The sequence below is a fragment of the Paramormyrops kingsleyae genome, chromosome 6 (assembly GCF_048594095.1).
Source record: "Paramormyrops kingsleyae isolate MSU_618 chromosome 6, PKINGS_0.4, whole genome shotgun sequence".
NCBI lineage: Eukaryota > Metazoa > Chordata > Actinopteri > Osteoglossiformes > Mormyridae > Paramormyrops > Paramormyrops kingsleyae.
In genome coordinates this window covers 11,260,116-11,278,578 of record NC_132802.1, presented here as the reverse complement: position 1 = coordinate 11,278,578, position 18,463 = coordinate 11,260,116, and the positions used below count along the sequence as shown (strand labels likewise).

Sequence of the window (18,463 nt, the reverse complement as noted above, 5' to 3'; positions counted from 1 at the left end):
ATAATATTAATTTAATAATTATAGTATTCAGGAACATATATGAATAAAATCCAACATGGACATAAAAAAAATGTATTTTCATTCTGTCAGAAGCATCTGAGTTTTGCAATTCATGCATTCTGTCACATTTGTTAAATCTCCACGTAACAAATTTTAACAATCAGTAAAATGTTCACAGCACGATGTGGAGAGAAATGTCATGCCAACACATGTTACTGTTTAAGGCACCTTGCATTGATCCCAGACTGTTAATGAAGTCCCCTGAAGAGACACACATACATATGGTCCGAGCAAACTGTCAATTAATAATGCCATTATATCATGACAGGCTGACTGAATTTATATATATATATATATATATATATATATATATATATATAGTGTGTGTGTGCATGTATGTGTATATATAAAATTGATGTGCTCTATGTATATTATGATATACAGGCCTACTGCATATATGTATATATACATACATACATACATTATATATCTATAACCACATGGCCTAGAGATTATTAACAGGTGCAGTCACATGCATACGCGGATGTATCCCTTAGCGTTGCGGACAATAAGTTTTGCGTTTACATAAATTACACAAACTAAGCACATCAAGATAATGTTCAAAGTAACTGCGGTACAATTTAAAAAATCCGAATACATTTTCATCTTTTTTAAAAATAATACAGAGGTTTAAGGTGTAAAAAATTGAAACGATAAATTCTGCAGCTATTGAAAAAATAAACTTTATTTGAAAGAGGAATACAAGCATTGTCTCCACGCAAGTAACAATTCAATAAATTCTCTTTTAACGGCAATAACTTCATGCTCTGCATTAAAGTTCAAACGGCCTTAAAAACAGTAACTACCCCCCGCCCCCATCCAGTCCAGAGTGGCTGAAACAGTTCGTGCGACTTTCTCTAAATGAAAGAATTTCACTCTGTTTCTCGATCTGGATCCGTCTTTCGTGTCACCCGATACGGACAGTTTCCCGCGGCCGGCTTGGAGCTCCCTGAGATGTGAACACTGATTCCGGCTCCGGGCGGCTTTGCAGGCCGTCTACCTGCGACTCATTCGCAGCGAACTGACTCCACGCATCCTCAGGCAATCTCTGCCATCCTTCACCTACAGAAAATAATTAAACAACAATTCAGTTTTATATAGGCCTATAGCCCTTCCCAGCAGAGCCACATCAAAGCGCTTAATTACTTGATCCGAATCAAATTTGGGACAATTACGCAGACAGACATAACAGCAGGTAATACGGTGTTAAAAATAAAAAAAGCACGTAAGGCACTGTATGAGGATAACAGAAAACGTATAGCTAAATAAGTTTCATATTGATATATTAATAATGATGAGTGTGTGTTAAGACAGATGACATGGTGTTATTTGTTGGATAAACTAGGAAAACTCAGATTAATATCAGAAACCGACAAAACCAAGGGCTCAGATAAAAAAAAAAAAACAAGAGACAAGCAACAATCAAAAATATATTTTTCTCCCAAATAAATTGAAACTCCTAGACTGGAATAACCTATATTCCTTCCCCACGTAGGCCTAAAAATAAACACTTATTTGTCATAAATTTCTGAATATTTGTTATGTTACACATTTACCCGTACATAATTTGTTATTCTTGATTGTATTTTTTATTCTATCATTTATAATAACACCTTTTTATTGTCTTAGCCTAAATTTGCCTAAGAATACTTCAAGGATTTTTTTAGGCTTATATATTAGGCTTATAAATAAAATCTGTGTATTGTGATGCTTTTTCGTTTTACTCATTTGTTATTTAAGGTAATTCCTTATCGTTTTTATAGATCATGTTTTTCAGGTTATAATATTGCTTACAGCCTGAGGGTATGGATGCAACAAAAATGTTATACCGCATATTATGCAACTGATCAATATTCCGATGCGTGAAACAGAAAAATAACAAAGGAATATAGTTTACTTCGGATAGGCCAAGTTAACTACATACAAACCGTGTTTTCACGTTGTATTATTAGGCCTGATACACCTATCATCTACATACACCCGGTTTTCATTTTTAACAGCTATTTCGAATGCAGCCAAAAATGACAGCGCTGCAATATGCAGTGAACTTGTTTCCCAATTACTCGTCTTTAGCATTTGGCGCAGCAAAATTTATCTTAATAGACAGTTTTGGAAAATCATTTCATTGGAGTATTTTAACTTTACGCCTATTGGGGTATTTATAGCTGCAGGCGAGGCCTACTTGAAATATTTAAAAGCATTTAACAGTATGAATTACATGAAATGGCATTGACATCTATAGATTTGTATTAAACTTTGGTTATGGAATTCAAACTCCTGCTCTTTAAAAAATGTATTCCTTTTAAGTATAACAGTTATGGGCAGCAACTCAAGCCATCCATCCTTGCATGCTTACCCCTTTCCTCTGGTTGCTTAAACAGAACGTACAGATGGTCCTGGGCTGCTTTCCGTCCCCTTCCCCCTGCGCGCTGTACACCGCGCTCAGGCACGGCTGGCCATCCTCGCTACCGTCCCCCAAAAGCAGCACGTTTGCCAGGTGCGAGATGTAGCTGGAGGCCAGGCGAAGCGTCTCGATCTTGGAGAGCTTTCTGTCCACCGGCTCGGTGGGAATGAGAGTCCGCAGCGCCGTGAAAGCCGAGTTGACGCTCTGCGTACGGTCCCGCTCCCTGGCGTTGGCCGCGTTGCGCTGCTTCACCATCACCACGCCGGTGACCCCGGACTTGCGAGACATCCTCCGGTGCTTCTCGGCGCAGTATCCGTAGCTCTGATCCGAGCTGCCGTCGCTCTCGCTGCGGTTCTCCTCGTCCTCGGACATCATGCTGATGTCGGGATAGACGAGGTGAGTAGCCATGGGCCTCAGCATGGCAAATGTCATCATCGGGAGGCTTGGGGTTTCGGCAGCACGGAGAAATCAACCGGGAAACACTCCCGCTGCATATATGTATGGATGTATGTGTCTCCGAAAACTTAACGTCAGGCTATCAGTTGCAGTTATTGTTAACATGCGTGTATTGCGGATGTTAACTGTCAACACATGATTTTCCAAACTACGTTTGATCCGGGAGAGAACTGAGCGCGACGCGCTACTGAGTCCTTATATCTGAATGGGAGGGGTTGCCTGAGGTATGCAAATCCCCAGCTTCCAATGGAAATCGTGACATTTCCACCCTCAAATTCAGCTTCTACAGTGATCTATATCTATATCTATATGCTTCATTTTTACAGCTTCCAAGCAATTATCGCATAGCAACTACTACTGCGACAAAATTGTCTTAGAACATAATCTGAAATTAGAAAACCATTTAAAAACGAGATGGCGTTATACACTAACTGATGTAATTCATGCGGACTTTATTAATAATCAAACTGTATTTAAACCGAAATATTATGCAACGACGCGTGTACTGTACTTCCACCATGCAAATATTCTGCAAAATAGTTTCAGTTTATTTACCATTGCAACTTCATTTGATTAAGCAAATTCTATTCAATAAAAGCTCTGAAAACTTTAGCAGTTCATTTGCTTGAGCGTTTATGGACATTTAAATTTGAAATGGGTTGCATAATGGAACATAAATGCTGAAAAATTAATGATAGGGCGCCAGTTACTAGTTAAACACGAGTTTAAATGACTAGCACACTTTACTCCGAAGTTTAAAAAAGTTGTTTAAGAGTAACTGTATATTATGGATGACATAACGAAAAAAAATCACTTCCCATTTCCGTTAGGCAGACACAAATTCCAGTCACCGGTCCCATGGTTTTCCATTTATTTCACACCATTTTCAACTAAACACTAACGTAAAAGCTGATCAATTCCACTGTTCTTCTGGGCGGTTTGAAAACAGAAGCTGCTTCCTATTCCAACTTGCAGGCTTTCGGGAAAAGGCGAGCACAGTCCTTCTGCACTTGCCGGCTTTTAAATATTTTTCTTCTCCTTTTACTGTCTGGACTGTCTGGTGATTCTTTGGGGACCGTTTCTGTATAAGTAATCATCTTAGAAATGAGCATAACATTTGTCCTCGCTTCCACATTGAATCAATAGCTGTCTGTTCCCCGTTCATTAATAATTCTGACAACAAAGCCATCCACGTGCATGACAAAGTTATGTTCAACATTGTTTTAGTTGATATTAATAACTTATACCTGCAGAATGTTTCAATTTGAAAAAAGAAATATCTTGTTATTTCGCCGTGTTTTTTGAGTTTTGGTCCAGTAGTGCATTACTGCAATTTTATTTGAAGAAAGTCTTGCTGATTTTCTATTCAGTGGGAAATATAAAATGGTCCTCCTCAACATCGTTAGAAATAATCTACTATTTATCAATCAACTAAAATACGGTCATAGTTAAATGGAAATGTAATGCGCAGTTGGGGGTAATATTCCAGGTAAGAATCCTGTGTAGTAAAATCAAAATAAATATTTCCGCATTGGTTTGGGTCGGCTGCACAAATTCTTTCTTAAAACGTATTATATAAAATGCAGACACATGTAGGCCCGCAATTTTTATTTCATTAATTTTAATTTTTTATTTTTGCGAATAACGTCACCCCTTGGAGAAATTGAGACAGGAGTGCAAATGCAGATTTTTTTGTTTTTAAATGGCGAAGATTCAAACAACCCAAACTGATTTTACCTTAGGTTACTCGTACATTATATAGGCCTAGGCCTACTTTATGATTATTATGCCATATTAATAATAAGTTGTAAAATATTTTTTTTTGGGGGGGGGGGTTATATAAAACGTGGGCCTGCTTATACATGCTCTCAAGATATTTAATTAGCAGTTTCAAAAAACGCATTTTTCACGTCGTTCTTTTCACGGCCTGCTACATTTTTATAAATGCCCTTATCTCTGTCCCGCTATCTAAACAGCCAAAAGCGCGTTAAATCCGCAAACATCAAAACATTGGCAACCATCTGCACTCTCTTCTTGCACCTCGTTTGTACCGTATTTCCTAGACACTGGGGAAGCATTTTGTGAAAAGCGTAAAATCCCACGTCACACAACAGAGAATTTAATTTATCAGCTCTATAAGAAATTTCAGTAATTCCCACTAACCACTTAAATTAGGCTACTTGAGGTCAGAAACGTCAACATTTTAGCTCTGTATCTTGTGGGACCATTGGTATTATAATTTAGTCTGTTTCCCAGCTTTCCTCGCTGGTTACTGTACGGAGTGATTATTACAGGTTATAAATGTAAAAATCGGTGCGCGCTTTAACGCTGCGGTTCAGTGTTTTACGCTGCCTGCGCAGTAAATCGTTTAGCAGCAATGAAACTGGTGAGTGTGAAGCGGCGGCGGGGGTGCGACAGATCGCTGTCAGGGATTCCCTCGCTATATCTTTGGCGCAGGTTTGCCCCCCTCCCCTCCCCCGCTGCGTCTTGTTTTCCTTCGGTGGCGCAAACCCAGCTCCGTTGTTTATACTGGGAAGCAGCGCACACTTTTTGCCCTTCTGCGTCTCTACACAGCCGCATGTGCGTAAACTAATAATGCGGCCACAAATGAGCATATCGAATTTGGTCTTAATCGAATTCATGTTATTTATCCAATCACTTTAACTAGGACATAAAGTTGTATTACGATAAATAATAATAATAAAAAACAATAGGTCATATATACATTTATAATTCAACTTTGAATCTGTGAATAACTTTCTATTTTGGGGCTAATAGTTTCGGAAAATTATAACTACGTCTATAGGGCTATCTAGCTGTAGGCTAGGCCTACTTGAAATATTTAAAAGCATATTATAGCCTAAAAATATGATCTATATACAATATTAGGATAAAGGTCGCTATGTCTAAATCCAATGCCGATTCATTGATAAATACAAATATTTAATACTAAATGTATCATTACTGAAGAAGTTTAAAGTGTGTACGTGTGCTCTGAATCATGTAGGTAACCCATCCGATTTCTTATTATGATGTTCTTAAGCAGTATACGAGAATTTGGGAAGAGCTGGCAGGACTGAACCTGTACAAAAAAGGCTTAACACGCATAAATCATAAGGAACGTGTGGTTTCCAAAGCATTTCTTATCCTTTTCCAGCAAACGTCGTAACCTATTAGCTGGCTTCGGTTTAGCGCCTGGCATTTCAGTACGTCCAGGCGCACGTCTCACGCGGGGCCCCGTCAGCTTCGGGAACGCCGGTGTAACGGGACGAATCGCACAGCACGCGTCGTTTTTCCAAATCATTACTAATAACTTGAGCATTCGGCTTGAAGTGACCATTACTCTGCTTGAGGGCTCCGTTGATGAAAAACAGCTAAGCTTTACCGCTGGCAGCCTGTTCTCCTTTCTGCACGTTGTTGTTGCTTTAGTCAGCCCAGAAAGGCGGCTGCTGGGAAAGTGAAGCAGGCTCATAATCAACATAAAAGAGCCTCTTTATGACTGAGCCTGGTCACCAGCAGACTCTGTGTTACAGCTGATGGAGCATGAGCCCTTCAGAGGTTATTGCGAGCTGTTAATGTGGAGAAAGGCGGGTCGGCAGTCGCCCATGTGTTTTCAGTAAGGCTGCACCTGTAAACCAATTCATCCCAGTCCGCCCCCTCCTGCTGCCTCATAAGCCTGCAATTAAGGGGGCTGTACCAATCACGGCAGGGGCAGAACCACTGGGGGGGGGGGGGGATATCTGTTACCCAGGGAGGAGGGGTTGGGCTTTAGTGGGGTGCTGTTATTCTGACGAATCTAAGAACTGATTTTCACGAAAAAATGCCCCACCACGCACTTCGAGGGCAAGGGGCGTTAAAACGGAGGGTCGTGTTGCATTTTTAAAATGCCACAGGCTGAGGTCCGCGCCTGCATTCCACGTGTCAAGGATCAAACGGTGCCCAGGATTTCGCCCGAGCTTCACCCCTAAAATTTACTTTACAGCCGTTAAAAAAAAAAATCCAATAAAAATTCCCTGCCCACAACATATATTGGGTGGAGAGGGCCATTTCTGTTCAAAAGCAGTAAAATGGCAGCCTCTTTTTAATACGTATGTGAAAGGACAGCGTCCTGACTGTACAAATGGCCATGCAGCTTGGGGTCCTCGCATTCCAGGGGCACCTAAGACCCCTGCACTCAATTAAACCCTTGTGAAGTTCCCTCCACATGGTCGACATTTTAACCCCTTTTACAAACCTATAAGAACTGCGCACATTTGTTCCGGCTCTTAGCGGAGATGCCTGCGTCCCTATAAATCACAACGCTGCCCCCCCCCCCCCCCCCTAGCTATGTGTCATCCTTCTGACCCCCCTGGTTAAGGCACTGTGTGTCATTAAGGTGCGTGGAGTCATTTGCTCACAACATGTTTTTTTGGGGCTGCCCCTCCCCCGGACGAGGTGTCTCTGAATGACGTCCACAGCTGCCCCCTAAGACAACGATGGGGCTCCTTTTCTTTTCCCGCTCTTTGGTTACCCAACATGGGGGTGATGAGCTCATGACACGCAGGTCAAGCATCTAAGCTCCACCACGATGACATTCTGCTGCAATTACATCGCAGACCCACACAGCGAGTCAGATCACTCATTACTCTGTGAATTGGCCACAGATGACCAGGCATCCCAGTCAGTGGATTTACGGGACTTGACGTCATAACTATGCGATGCTTTATTGGCGTGTGCCTGCTGGAGGTCTTGCAGGTGTGCAGGTAAGGAGCAGGTGTAACCTCTGATGGCCTGGAGGCGTTGGTGACACACCCAGGCTCCCGTGGAGTGCCAGACAAGACATCGGTGACATAGGAGTCCACGTAGAGTTGGCATCTTCTGAGGGGGCACCAGCGGTGAAGCTGGCTTCGACCACCGCATGGACTTTGCCTGGCACCTGCTGCCACCACAGCAGTGATACTGGGAAAGGGTTTCATAAATGCTTGGGTGGCACACACCAGAGAAAGTACAGACATGATGACCAAGGATTTACCTTAAAAAGACTGTGAGAAATATGCCCCAGAAATGACTTTAGATAAACACCACAGTGCCAAGGGTCCATACTAACTCATCGGGGCGGCAGCCAAAAGCCACATCATTCTGCCGTGAACATGCATATGTTTACACAACGGAATGTAGCTAATGTGATGTCCCGTGGCATGCTGGGTAGGATGTCAGCAAGATTAATGCCACTGATGCTCTGTGGTTTTACTGAGACATTTTTATTTTTTTATCCATCAGAGAACATATATAGTTATTTGTTATCAGAAAACTTACATAGTTAGATTTTGTTTTGAATATCAAATATTGATAATAAGAAATTCTGTCCAGGATGTGCACTAGCCTTGTGCCCTGTAATGCCTTGTGGAGGCTTCAGCCCCCACCTCCTCCCCTATACCTCCCCCCCCCCCCTTCCCCCCATGACCCAGACCAGGATAAGCATTTAGAAGATAGACGAATGGAAGGATGTATGACATCGCTGGACAAAACTCTTAGAATTAAAGCAATAATTCTTCCTAGTATACGGGATTACAGAAATAACGAAATATTGAAATGTCCTTCCCTGATATCATGTGAAATATTTAGCTGATAAATTCTAGATTAGATTAGGTTAAGTTCCACACTATTGTCATTCCATGAAGTACAACTACATGGACAATGAAAACCAGTTCGCATCTAATCCGGAAGTGCCAAATAGTGCAAAAGTGTGGCATTTCTCACATCTGGGGAGATCAAGTCAAGTCCTGGCTTTAGGGAGGCATGGTCTCATTGTCCGTAACAACAACTCTCCTCACCAACATCATTATTTACAATAACGGGGGTACAGGAGAGAATGGAGGAATGACAGAGGAAAAAAGTCTGGATATAGAAATACTGCTGAAAAAATACTGTATGTTATCCAGCTATTTGTGAATCAGTAAAAAAAACTGTTGCATTTCCATAGTTAGTTTTACACGAAACGTAAATTTGGATTCAATGGTCTTAATTTGTGATGTGTCACTGAAAATTTCCCCAGTAGCTCAGTGGGACTTGTCTCCTGTCGATTCAGTTTGTTTGTGCGGCGAGAGAAAGCTAAGTGTTGAGTAAATAAACGCTGAGCAGATGTCTTGGGGCGAAGCTTGGCCCTCCCGCTCCCTACACTGGGAAAACAACCCAAGGGGGCAAATGGCTTCCAGATATGGGGACTTTAAAGGATGGTGTCACCAGAGGGCATGTTTCACAAACAGCACAAGACACATCAAACCTGCACTCTGCGCTTCAGCTGCACTAACAATACTGACCCACAGTGCACCCTCATCTACTCATGAACCTTAACACAGCCACCCTCATCTACTCATGAACCTTAACACAGCCACCCAGATCTACTCATAAACCTTAACACAGCCACCCAGATCTACTCATAAACCTTAACACAGCCACCCAGATTGAACTGTCAACCTTAATACTGTGCACCAAGATTTACATATAAATCTTAACACTGGTCACCCAGATCTACTTATAAACCTTAACACAGTCACCCAGATCTAACTGTAAACTTTAATTGTTGTGCACCCTGATTTACATGCAAAAATTAACACACTGCACCCAGATTTACTTATAAACCTTAACACAGTGCACTCAGATCTACTTAAAGATACACTTACTTATATTAACATATAAACCTCAACATAGTGCATTCAGATCACCTCATTCACATGAATACAGCTCACCAAAATCTATTCAAACCTGAATGCAGTGACAAAATTACCTTCAATATACTTAAAACAAAAATAAAGAGAATCTTTGAAAAGGAATAATTTCTCATTGATGCTAAAAATATAAAACAGCTAGAAATTGTTGACTTGTCACTTGGAGACTAACCACAATATGTAGTGTGGAGCAATCACTAACACACAATCTGATTGGCCATGAAAGACTGGAGGCAAAAAATATTCACCTCCCTACAAAGTGTGATTGAAAGTCACCTGTATATAATGTAAAAGTAACAACAGGAAGTGGGGGGTCACATGACAGCAGGTTGGTCACAGCGGAATTCAGCAGTCCGCACGCAGTTGACTGTGCAGCCCTAACGTTACAAGGTTGGTGACCAGCCAGATGCTGTCTAACTGACTGGGGGGAGGACAGCCATCACTGTCTACTCAATTCTCGTCTCTACTGGGGTCCTTCAGGGCTATTAACAGCCCCACCTTACAAAAAAAAAGTCTTTGCTATTTCGACAAAGCCAAACTGATCTCAAGTACCTAGATTGTCTAATACCTCAAGGACTGATGAGATGATACCGACAGGCTCATTTGAAGGTTTAAGTGGTGACTTACATATGCGTGGAACTATATTGCCAATAAACAAAAAAACAGCTATTATATAAGATAAGATTTTATAAGGATAAGCTCACAAAACTTTTGATGTAAGCTATCAAATAATATGTAAAAAGACAAACATTTACTGTTTATTTTTCCACAAAATATCCACCAAGAACAAGCATAACAAATAAATTATGATAAGCCAGGCAATTAGTTAAAGAACATTCCCAAAAATATGAGAACGAACATCTTTGGCACCCAGTTGGCGTTGCCAGTCAGCCACTATCTGTCAGAAGAGGTCAATAACCAGTATGGTAAATGATCTGCTATATAGCATTGTGAGTATCGTCTGCTAGTAAACATTGTTGCACTGTTTCTTATGGTAGGCTGGATTCTGTGATGGCCAACACAAATCAAATTAGCGGTAGGACCGCCCCCCCCCCCCCCACCATGGCCCAGTAGAGGATGGGGGAGAACAGGTGGACATGTCTGTATCTGGAGCTGACAAATCCCACACCCACCAACCCCCCCGACATTTATCTCATCTCTGGGACTGTGGGTAAGGTGTCACACTTCAAATAACTTAATGGGAATCAATTCCGACCTGTGCAGATGTCCTCTGACCTGTGAGATGAACCCCCCCCCCCCCCCTTCTTACAACGGGAGACAAGGGCTGGTCACATGTCTCAAAAAATAACATGATAGTCAGACTTAGGGTGTACTGGATGACCACGTTACACATTTGAAACATTAATACCTGTCCATTTTGTCATTGTTCTCTGTCATAATATGTAGCAATAAATACACAATAAAGTAATTAAAACTAGAATTAAAAAAAAATCTAACACAGTTACAGCTTAAGTGGTTATGAATTATAGCTAGCTAGCTATAAAAGCAAAAGTCACTGCGTGTAATGAAGCAATGAAAGCAGGGTCCGTCTTTATGGCACATAGCATTCATGCTCTTCCTTTGCTGATTTAAAACTCTAATGATAACGTTTTGAATTTTTTAATTTGCTATTAAGTAGCTGTTGTTAAGTTGACTAGACCTCAGCGTAAAACTTTTGGGACACACATGTCCCAAAGCGGTCGTTTCTGAGTTCCACACAGGTCACAACTTCTGTGACCAGGGAATGGCATTCTTGCCAAACGGGCCGTGAATCCAGATCCTGTGGCCTGCAATTTATCATGCGTGTGCAGGGAGCTCCCGGCTAAATGCGTGGTGATGCACCAACGCAGTTGGCCTTGATGCGAACCGGTGGAGACGGACCCTGCTGAGTTCCCGGCAGGCAGCTCTACCAGTTAGCCGCGTCTGAGAGGCTATGGTCTGTGGGCGATGGCACCTGCTGGACACCTTGTTGGGGGATTCTGGGAAAGGACCTGTGCTAAAGCAGACGGCCGGGTTGTTAGCGATGCTGCTACGTGGTACCGGCTTGCCGGTTTGGCGCAAGCCTCCAGACGGCAACATCGGCAGCTGTAATCTAACACTGAGAGTGTCCAAGTCCGGCCTGCGGACCAGCCGCTGAATACGTAACAGCTGTGATTTGTATCAGGAGAGTAAAAAGGACCGATTCAGGGGAGGGAAAAACAGTCGCGTTCACAATTCAGAGCAGCTACAGCCCTCAGTTGCAGGACCCAGTGGCTGATGGATCCCAGGCCCAGGCAAGTTGCAGCCTGGACAGTGCCAGGGATTTCGGCAAGGCAGGGGAGAGGGGGGCGGTCTGGCACACATTACACGCCTTCTGGGGGCACACAGTCTGCTGGAATTCCGGATAGGGGACGCGCGGAGGTGTGTGAGATCAAAGCCAATGGCCCTCTGCGGTAAGTCCACCAGCAAGCCTCAGCAGTAATCCCTCCCAGAGTGGAACGAATGGGCTGGCAGCTTCAGCGGAGGTCGACTTTCAGGTTTTTATTGGCGGTGGGCTCTAGAAGACAGCGTGCCACCTAACTTCTTGGGTAGCTGGGAAGAGATGGTGTTTTGGGAGCAGAGGCGTGTTTTATGATGGACGGGCCGGATGTTCTTGGCCCAGCAGTCGAAGGTGAGGTGTGGAATCATGGAGAACCAGGGCAGAACCAGCAGGAGGCTTCCCTCAAACCATTATGAAAGCTGGCAAGGTCCAGCTCTCCAGCAGATTGTTCTAAATTCATACAATCTCACTTTATATAACCAAAAACAAAAAACAGAGTATAAGACCCAAAACTTCAAGCCAAGTCACTGGATTGCCCATGTGCAGAAATGATAGCAAGATAATGACAGTAATTATATATCAATTTCTGCATCCACAGCCGTGCAGTCATTACTCTGCTGTCATAAGGGAGTATTTAATAGTTCTGTAAGTCTTTCAGATGTATCAGATATGGCAATGGACAAGGCTTACTTCAGACTTTAAACTGTTTCATTATGTCACATTTCTAACACAAAACTAGACATTTTGCTCAAAAATATGAAGTGGTCTACTTCCTCGGTACTTTATATGGAATCGATTATTGACTGTTGATATAAGATTTAGGATTCATTCATGTTAGCTCCAGTACAGCGGAAAAATTAAAAGTAGGGTGGACATGTGTCGCAAATTCTCATTGCTTGTTGGAATAAGCGCCGCCGGAAATGTCCGGAAAAGAGGTGGGAGGGGCCGCGACCTTGAGGAAGACATTGAAGCTGGTTGTCTGATTGTGTCACCATTTTGCCTCTCCGCTGCTTGTCCTCCTTCAAGCTATAAGAAGTGAGCAGCATCTGGGCGAGAGCAACTTTCCCGAAAACGATCACTCCTCGCACCTGTCGCTCCTGTACCTCCGTAGAGTGTGAACGGGTCATGGGTTCAAATCCCATGTAGCACATAAATTGTGTTATTTCATTATTCTGCAAGTTGCTTTATATAAAAGCACCAAATAATAATTGTATAAATAATAATAATTCATATCCCCCAAAGTCCATGCATGGGTTTTCCACCCCAATTTACAATTTCTCCTGACTTTCCACACCCACACTTTATCCATCAGGAACTCTCCCCCCCCCCCCCCCCCACTGCAAAATCTCCCTATTTTTCACAGCCTCCTGTTGGCAGGTATGCCACAGCCTATACACCAGAAAGGCCCCATCTCTCACCACACGATAACCGCTCTCCTTCCAGTAATGCTTTCCTTCAGTCACCTGGAACATCTCTTCTCTTCCCCTTTGGTTTCCTTCAAAAAAAAAAAAACAAAACTTAAAGCAGCAAGAAGCAGAAAGCCCTTCTGGCAGTGATTTCCACAGGGCAGCAGGTGCAGCCTAGCCCCAGGACGGGTTCGAGTGAAGGAGAGTCTCGCGTGTCAAGGGACCTCTAAGGATATAGTTACTTCCAGGCAGCCTGAGAGCAACAGGAAATATTCTCACACGCGACGATTCTTTTGGGGGATTTTTACGGTCCTTCAGGGCCACCGCTTCAGGCTACGATTCCCCTGCCCCCTGGTTCCCTTCATTTCCTCAGTGGTCGCCCGGGGGCCACGGACTCCGTCTGGACCATGGAGCCTAGGGCTCTTATCTTGGCGTGGCAATCGGCAGGGCGAGCAATCACCTTTTTCCGTTTCTCTCTCGCCCTTCCTCCGCGGTCCCAGGCTTAAGGAAAGAACCCATGTAAAGGTAGCAGAACTTTCCATGAGTCCGCTGTGACTGCTTTGTACTGCGGGCACAAAGTACAGTTACTATGGGATTGAAAGCGATTAGCGCCGCCACCGAGCGTTAACCGCATACCATGCCCTTTCTTCCTTATGTATCTATATCCCACATTAACGTCCCAGGAGTTCTCTAATGTGTCTTTATACTAAGTGGCTGACACACTGAGCACAGGGTTAGTAGGTTAACTAGTCACATCCTTCTTACAGACTCGTGTTTTTTTGGATGGAGAGGGAGGTGTGTCTCTGAGCCCAGTCCTAAAATAGCCCACCCAGCGTTGAGCAGGGGCTGCTCTTTAGGTTCTCCCATAGGGGGGGTGGAGGGGGGGTACAGTTTGGAGTGCAGTGGGGCTCAGTTCTCATGACACCTGACCTCGTCCACATCCTGCCTTTGGCCCTACAACAAGCAGCACGTCAGACAGGCTATAAGGGGATAAGGGTTAGAATCGTGCTCCGCTGATGGTGGCTGGGTCACAAACACACGAATATACGCACGCGTACACGCACCGCCAACAGAACCACAAACGCAGTTAGACACAGATAAAGAGACACACACGCAGAGTCCCCCAGGCCGATCCTGCCCTGTGGACCCGTCAGCCACCTCTTAAGAATCACACGGATAAAAGGTCGTTCCTGACCAACTGCCTCAACCGCATTCCCCCCGTGAGATCCTGATGTTTATTCAGTGCACGACTAAAATTATCCTCTCTAAATATGGCCCAAGCTAGCCAGACACACAAGAGACAAGCGAACCAATGATGGTTCTTCACATGCTGTATAATGCACTACAGCTGCATAATAGTTGACATCCTTAGTTTTAAAATATTAAGGCAATATTAATCAAAGTCAGCGCATTACTAGTGTTCCTGGTACATGAATTTATAATTTTGCATTTATAAAACGCACTTATTTTGGATAGTTGAAACTTGTTAGAATGTCTAAAACATTTCCCCCTTCCATTCCCCCCTAATACCCCTTCCAATGACCGTAATACGGTTAATTCGTTTAATACTGTGCCCATAACCCCGTTTGTCACGTGTTCATGGTTACACATAGTTTTGACACCCCTCGAGCAAGCCCGTTGGTATAAAAAGGATAATACAAAAGGCTGATGAAACCCCAAGTGGCGCGGAAATCTGATGTCATGGGGCATCAAAACATTAGTAAATTGTATGGGATAGCCGAAATGCGTTAACAGGACTGGAGCAATACGGGACTAAGACAAAGAATTAGAGCACCACCTCCTGGTCACGATTTGCACTGCATTTAACATGCAGTCCTCTGATCGTTTGTGATAGGAGAGAGTTTAATAATACAAAAGTATATTTATTAATTTAAGTCAAATTAAATATGGTGGGGGGGTGGGGGGTACACGTTCCCCTGGCTTACATTGCCGTGCAAGTATGTAACTCTCCATACAGAATTTGGAAAATAACTGCATTTGTCTGGACTGGGATAGGGGAGGGGGCGCTTATGATATGTTTCTATGGGGCCCAAAATCATTATCAACGCCCCTGCTTAGAAATGCTAAAGACGTATAAGTGAAAGGAACCCCAGTTCCGCTCCTGCTCAACAGGGGTCGCAATACCCTTACATTTGACTACCATTACCGTAATACTCAGTAGAAGCAGTTAACCCACTACCGGTCAGAGAGCCTGGCACATTCCCCATCTTTAGGTTTATTCTGAACAGTGCTCTAAATACTGTTTGGAAATGTATTTTTATTTTCTACTTTACAGTAATTTGTGTCATGAAGCTGTTTGTCCGTCGCAGCTTTCGATGTGTTGTAAATTCTCTCAAAGTCAGGTTAGGGCGGATTAACATTATTCATTTATAGTCTTAGATGCGCTCGATATCGCTGCCGGTGTTGACATAATTACTTTACAAACTGAAACTTCATCTTGACAAGTAATATTAATGTTTCTTCAGGAAAGTATTTTCTCGGCTTTTAAAATTAACACTCATTATCTGGATCCACTGGGTAATTAATGCCACAGCCTTTATGTAACCAAAACTCCGTCACGTTAGATGGCGCTCATTGGAGGGTATATAACTGCATATATAAATATGAAAGGATGTATATCCAATATATCAATATTAATTTGTTGATTTCGTTGGTGACTTAAAATCGATATTTTAGAATATATATTTGACTATGGGCATATAACTCTTGTATACATGCGTTGACTAACGGACTGTTGATCTAATGGAAATTGATTTAATGAGAATTAAACGATCAACCACACAAAGAACCAATGATTAAAACCACGGTCATTTTTCATGCATAGTTTTCTCTGGTTACTCTCGTCACTCTATGTTGTATAACCGGCATGTTTTATAAGCATGGCTGCTGTTATTTTTGCAAGTCTCTTTATTATTTTAAGAGGCACCTGATGTTCTTTTTTCTCCGCTGTTGCTGTGCCTGGGTGGTGTGCTGCTGCAGTACGCTGAGTGGGCTGAGAAGCAGAAGAGGCAGCGCCCGCGTTGAGATGTGAACCGAGGGACGGCATCCTCTCTGCTGCCGTCTTTTCAGCGGTCCCTTTGCTGGAAGAGCCTTGGAATATCCCTACCCTTTCAGCATGACACTAGGATGATGTATAAAACAAGCGAGCTGGAAAACGCAATATGAACCATTTCAGAACACCTGAAATAGATGTGTTAACAAGTTAGTCCTGTTAAAAAGCAAATCCTTTCCTAGAAGAGGAAAGTTGCATAGCATCCTTTGTAATATTAAGTGTTTAAATATTTAAAGAACCCAGAAGGGTTTCAGTGGATAATTTTGTTGAGCATATCTTATTTTGTGACGGTTGCCAAAAATACAATTACAGACATATGACTGAAGCGTTGCTATCTGCATTAATAAGCATTCGCGCTGTGTCTGCCACCCTTCACAAATGAATCGATGCATCTGAAAGTGTATAATTTTACATAATTTATATAACGCTGTTATCTCACATCTCCAGGGGTGTGAGTTCGAATCCCACCTCTGCTCTGTGTGCCTGTGGACTTTCGTCAGTGAATATGGCTTTTCTCCTCTCCGAGTCAAAATATATGTAATTGCCCATTATATGAAACCCTCACCATGATCGGAAAATGGATGGATCAACTCTTTGGTTTATTTTATTTTGGTTTATGTTAAAATGAATCATTTCAGTTATTTGTTAGGGATCAGCAAGTGACAATCGTATCGGCTAAAGAATCGCCAGCAGCCATTAAAGTGGGGTACGTTTTCTCCTTCAAATGATCTTCATAAAAGTGCATCCTAACTACTTTTCCCAATAATTCAAAGACTTAAGATATTGCCATGGCAACACAAGTGTGTCTGGGCAAATTACCCTCCAAACTTCCTTCAAGAATCTGAAATAACAAGGAAAGTTTCTGAAGGAAAGCAGAATGTTTTTTTTTCTTTGACTCAGCACTAAACTTTAATAAAGAATCCTGGCAATATCAAAGTGCATCCAATCAGAACAGGTCATATGGTCAGGATAATACTGTAATTAAATATACAGAGAGCACTTTAAAAATATTTCTGTTTACTGTACCTTTAGCAAAAATCACTACTGTTTAAAATAGCCTTGTGACAACTGGAGATTTGCCACCATTTCCATACTCTTGTAGCTGGAACCCAGATTCTATTCTGAGAGTAGATCAAGTAACTCAAGTTACCCAAAGCCATCACTTTAACTATTGAAGAAATTCATACAAATGTTTGGTTTTCTCTGTAAACAACTTGTAGGCAGCACGATGGATCAATGAGTCTCCACTGCCTCACACCACTGGGGTTGCAGGTTCGATTCTACATTGAGTTTGCGTGCTTCCTCTATTAGCCTAGGCTTCCTCTATTAGCCTAGGCTTCCTCTATTAGCCTAGGCTTCCTCTATTAGCCTAGGCTTCCTCTATTAGCCTAGGCTTCCTCTATTAGCCTAGGCTTCCTCCATGCTCTCTGCTTCATATGAGAAGGTGTCTCTAAGCGGTATAATTACTGGCATCCGGTACAGAGTATGTACTCTGCCCCGTGATTCCTGGGATCACTGCCAGACTCACTGTGACCCTGGGTTGGATAAATGTTTACGGAAAATAGATGTAAACAAGCGGAGAGAGTATGTGGGCACATACACTCCTTATAATTAAAAAAAATATATACCCTAATGGATTTTAGGTATTATAATTAAATAGTGTTCCACTACAGGTAACATTGTTTTGCTAGTAAAATGGGTTGTTTTATAATGACATTTTTGTTCTAGTGGTTTAATTAATCCTGAATGTTTTTATATACATGCAGGCTTTGAAAGAAATATCTTTTGTTATTTGTTAGTGAAGGACCTTGTGTCATATAATTAATGGAGCATCTTCTCCAGTTCCATTATAATGGAAAGTAGCTGAATTTCTTTATACAGTCAATCGACATCCCCCGAGACTGAAGTGAAGGAGAGCCACGTTTTGGCAAAGCACAAGCTCAATGCGGAAAGTGTCAAACTGTCAGTTCTCGTACCCAATTGGCTGTTAATGAGACCCTTCAATTGGGACGAATTCTTTAAAGGTTTTGTTGAGCATATGGCTGTAATGGAACACGT

At 42.5% G+C, this 18,463-nt stretch overlaps 1 protein-coding gene and 1 long non-coding RNA gene across 2 annotated transcripts; one reads left to right on the top strand and one right to left on the bottom strand.

Moving 5' to 3' along the window:
- Positions 1-727: 727 nt before the first annotated feature.
- On the bottom strand, positions 728-3,202 carry tcf15 (transcription factor 15). Its single transcript, XM_023834889.2, has 2 exons — positions 2,417-3,202; positions 728-1,122 (listed from the first exon to the last, which is right to left on the bottom strand). Exons 1-2 carry the CDS (start codon positions 2,897-2,899, stop codon positions 1,057-1,059), a joined length of 549 nt encoding a protein of 182 aa, XP_023690657.1. The 5' UTR covers positions 2,900-3,202; the 3' UTR covers positions 728-1,056.
- On the top strand, positions 2,720-16,725 carry LOC140591871 (uncharacterized). The gene is made up of 2 exons (XR_011992169.1): positions 2,720-2,860; positions 16,333-16,725. It is a non-coding gene; the product is annotated as an uncharacterized lncRNA (long non-coding RNA).
- Positions 16,726-18,463: the final 1,738 nt, after the last annotated feature.